Source organism: Nicotiana tomentosiformis, chromosome 6 (assembly GCF_000390325.3).
Source record: "Nicotiana tomentosiformis chromosome 6, ASM39032v3, whole genome shotgun sequence".
NCBI classification, from domain to species: domain Eukaryota; kingdom Viridiplantae; phylum Streptophyta; class Magnoliopsida; order Solanales; family Solanaceae; genus Nicotiana; species Nicotiana tomentosiformis.
In genome coordinates this window covers 67090711-67094613 of record NC_090817.1, presented here as the reverse complement: position 1 = coordinate 67094613, position 3903 = coordinate 67090711, and the positions used below count along the sequence as shown (strand labels likewise).

General features: G+C 32.3%; 1 protein-coding gene across 1 annotated transcript; it reads left to right on the top strand.

Moving 5' to 3' along the window:
- The first annotated feature begins 1468 nt into the window (after positions 1–1468).
- LOC104117312 (CASP-like protein 1F2) lies at positions 1469–3211 on the top strand. The gene is made up of 3 exons (XM_009628358.4): positions 1469–1774; positions 1878–2001; positions 2782–3211. Exons 1-3 carry the CDS (start codon positions 1575–1577, stop codon positions 3001–3003), a joined length of 546 nt encoding a protein of 181 aa, XP_009626653.1. The 5' UTR covers positions 1469–1574; the 3' UTR covers positions 3004–3211.
- The last annotated feature ends 692 nt before the right edge of the window (positions 3212–3903 follow it).

Below are 3903 nucleotides of genomic sequence, written 5' to 3'. Positions count from 1 at the left end.
AAATACAATTTTCATACAAATTTTATACAATATGTCTTCTGTATGTATTTTGTAAAAGATTTGTATATATTTTGTATGTAGTATGTTCTTCTTCCTTTCTGAAATTTCAATCAAAAATTTCTTTTTTTAATACAATTTTGATACATATCAACAACTTTATGTAAAAAGATAGTATTTATAATTTAAATACAAATTTTATACAACGATTCATACATTATACAACTATTTTTCAGCTTTCATACAACATTCAAATAAAAATATATATAACTACAACAGAATACAACTTAAATACAATTAAATACAATTAAATACAATTATAATACAACTTTAATACAATTTTGTAAGTATATTGTATGTCATGTGTTCTTCTTCTTCTTCTTCTTCTTCTTCTTCTTCTTCTTCTTCGAGTTTCAATATGAAACTCATCCAAAATCAAGTCTAATCTTCACCAAACACCCTCAAAATTGAGATATAAACTCCAAATAATATTCTCAATTATTAGCAACAACACCCAATCCAAACAAAATAATGGTTTTTGAAAACCCAAATTCAAAGCTTCAAAGCTTTTTAATGGTTGTCAATGGTGGAGAGTCAAATACCTTCAAAATTTATTAATTGACAATTTCAATTTGAACACCAATTATGCAACATGAAAAGAAATTTCTAAGTTAAAACTCTATAGTAAAACGATTGAAATCCATTGATGAATTTCATTAAAAATATATACAATATGAAAGGATAAAAAGTAGAGAACATAAAAATTGGGAAAAGAACAGAGAATAAGAGATAGCGAGACAGAGAGAGCGCATGAGAGAGAGAGAGAGAACGAGCAGGAGAGAGAACATAGATGAGAAATAACTGATTCCTTATTCAATTCATAATATAAAGGGATACTCATTTAAAACTAACTTGTATATAATTAATAAATTATATATGACCATGTAATTAAGTTAAAACTTGATTAGCGGGTAATAAAATTTTAAATATAGTATAGGAAAGTAAAAATCCTAATTAATAATGAATTGGTTAAGAACTTTACTTACTCCCTCGGATCCATTTTAATTGGTTTACTTGTTGACCAGTGGACTATTTCTGTAAGGCCAAAGTCTTGGCATACTTTAAGGCAAGTAAGAATTGGCAGCAGCCACTAAATCGAAGGCCTATATATACTCATTACCCATTGGTTGCTTCCGAAAGCGAAGGCCAAAATATAGAGAAGAAACATAAGATACATGACCACAATTTTACTTATCACCAAACCCCCACTAAAATCTCATGTCCTTTACCCCATAGTAATTTATTAAGTTTACAATTAAAACAATTTTGTTCTTTTTTCCCGAGAAATAATACATTTTTGTTTATCTATTTTTGTTACTTGTTAAATCTAAGGCAGCAGTTTTCAAACTTCTTTGCTTTTTTGTCGGTCTTGAAAGTGATCCATTTACTTTAATGATCTCTCTCGGACTCTCCCTACTCTCTCACTCTATAAATACTACCACAACATCCACTCGTCCATTAATTTCTTCATTCCGTTATTGTTTCTCTTCTTGCCCCCTTCTTGAGAAGATCCCAAAATGGAGAGTTTTAGTGTCAAAAATATGCAAAGCCCACCTCGGAAATCTCACACATGTTTGTTGGGAACTCAAATTTTCCTGAGAATTTTGGCAACTGCATTCACATTGGCGTCCACTTTGATTATTCTTACCAGCAAACAGACTGTCACTGTATTTGGCATTGAGATGGATGCTCGCTATAGCTATTCTCCCACTTTCAAGTAAAGAATAACAAAAGCAAATATTTGTGGTTTTATTTGAAAGTTCTGAATTGTTTTATAGTATGTTCTGATTTTGCTGTTTATTTTTTGGGGTTCTCTGCAGGTTCTTTGCTTTGGCAAATATCATTGGATGTGCCTTCTCTGTTCTGTCCCTGTTTCTGGCTTTTGTTTTAGGCCATAAGGGTTTTGACCCAAAGCATTACTTTTACATTTTCCTTCATGATTTGGTACGTCCAACTTTTCCTTTTCAATGATCAGTCACTTGTCAAATTAGCATGTCGAAAATATCCATCTAGCACTACTATTCATTGCGTTAATTTTAAATTGTTATTAGTAGATCTGGATAAAGTTCATAACCAATTTGGATTTAGGCAGACTCAAAGGTAATTTATAAAGCAATTTGGGGCCTGGAAAAAGAATTCCTTTCTTCCTCACGCTATGGATTCACTCAATATTTTCCATATATACCTTTCTTCCCCACACTAGAATCTCATACAGTATTTTCCATACATTGCTGTCTTGATTTGATTCTTTTCTTATGAGACTTAAACCTAGACGTCATTTACAACACACTTTTCTAGTTGTTGCAGTGAATACTAAATATATAAATTTTGAGAAAATTGTTTTGACAATAAAAGGAAAAAAAAACGAAAGAGAAGCTAGAGCTAAGAAGTGGTTCCTTGATTATACTGGTGTTAGTAGAGTATAAAAGTTCGACCCCTTTTCTTTCCCTTTATGTTGGCCCTTCTTTTAGAATAGTCAACATGTGCACTTTGACTATTTCACTTGCACTTGCTAATTCCTGCACAATTATTTTATTACTTGTTCACCGATGCTTTTATTTATATATATATATATATATATATATGAGAAAGTCTTTGGCTTTGGTAGGATTTGAACCATGATTTCTCGTGAAATTAGAAATATAGATTTTTATCATGAGCAAAATGTTAGTGCAATTATTATGAAGCATTGATGTGAATGTTGGAATTTTGGTGTGAGGACAGATTGTGATGGCAGTAATGCTGGCTGGATGTGCAGCAGCGACTGCAATAGGATATGTGGGGAAACACGGAGAGATGCATTCGGGATGGATGCCCATTTGCGATCATGTTTCCAAATTCTGTCACAAGATTACAAACAGTGTCATGCTCTCCTACTTTGCTGTGATTTGTTACCTTGTCCTCACTATAATCTCTGCAAATCAATCCAGACGGATCCAAGTTTAACACTTCAGAAATATCTTACCAGTGACGACTGTCCAACAAAAGTTCGTTTTCTATCAAGATATCACCAGTAAAGACACAACATTTGAGCCGATGATGTTTGATGTACTGATTTTACAGTAGCTCTAGTTTCTTTTGTCTTTGGTGTGTAATCATTAGTGCCTTGTAATTGCTGCCTTGGATATAAAAATGATGTTATTATTCATAGTTACTAGGGAAAAGTACTAATTGTTCGAAAAAGTTAGTTACACATTTAATCTTTACCGATGTGACAGAGAGTGCGCTTTAACATTTACTCGCGCGAGTGAGAAGAAAAGAAAAGTGAAAAAACTTATTAAATTGGACATATGCCATCTTTTAATGGGGCTCTATTTTGTAATGACAACTATTACACGTGTATTACAAACTCTTTTTTCTTTTTGCTTTCTTTCTTAGTTTTTCTCTTCTTTTTATCCTTCACTTTCGTTTTTCCTTTTCTTCTTCCCATAGGGTTCGTACATTTCCTTTTCTTCTTCCAACACGTATTAAGATAAAATACGTATTTCTTTCCTTTACTTAGTACGGTGAGGAACAAACTCCCACAGTAAGCTCTTTTTTTTTTTGTTTTATCCTTCTTCTCCCTCAGTCACCTCACTGAACAAAATTATATTAATGATTTCCGGCCAAGCACTTCCATCTACTGCTTCGGCTGCTTTAGGCATGGTGTTTGGAAAGAAATGATCAGTGATCAATTGAAATTAATGGGATTTTGTTGTTGTGATATGCATGGCAGAGAGGTGATCCTTCCAGCGAGATAGAGGAATAATGTTAAATTAAACAATAATCTAAAGTAATAACATTAAGGGTGTGTTTGGTATAACGGAAAATATTTTAATCTTATTTATTTTTGGTTGTTTGGCGCAC

What these genes read in the sequence shown, in the direction of transcription:
- LOC104117312 (XM_009628358.4), top strand. Translation starts at nt 1,575, where the DNA reads ATGGAGAGTTTTAGTGTCAAAAATATGCAAAGCCCACCTCGGAAATCT. An exon ending in AGCTATTCTCCCACTTTCAA is followed by an intron (nt 1,775 to 1,877) that starts GTAAAGAATAAC and finishes GGTTCTCTGCAG; the next exon opens with GTTCTTTGCTTTGGCAAATA. An exon ending in ACATTTTCCTTCATGATTTG is followed by an intron (nt 2,002 to 2,781) that starts GTACGTCCAACT and finishes GTGTGAGGACAG; the next exon opens with ATTGTGATGGCAGTAATGCT.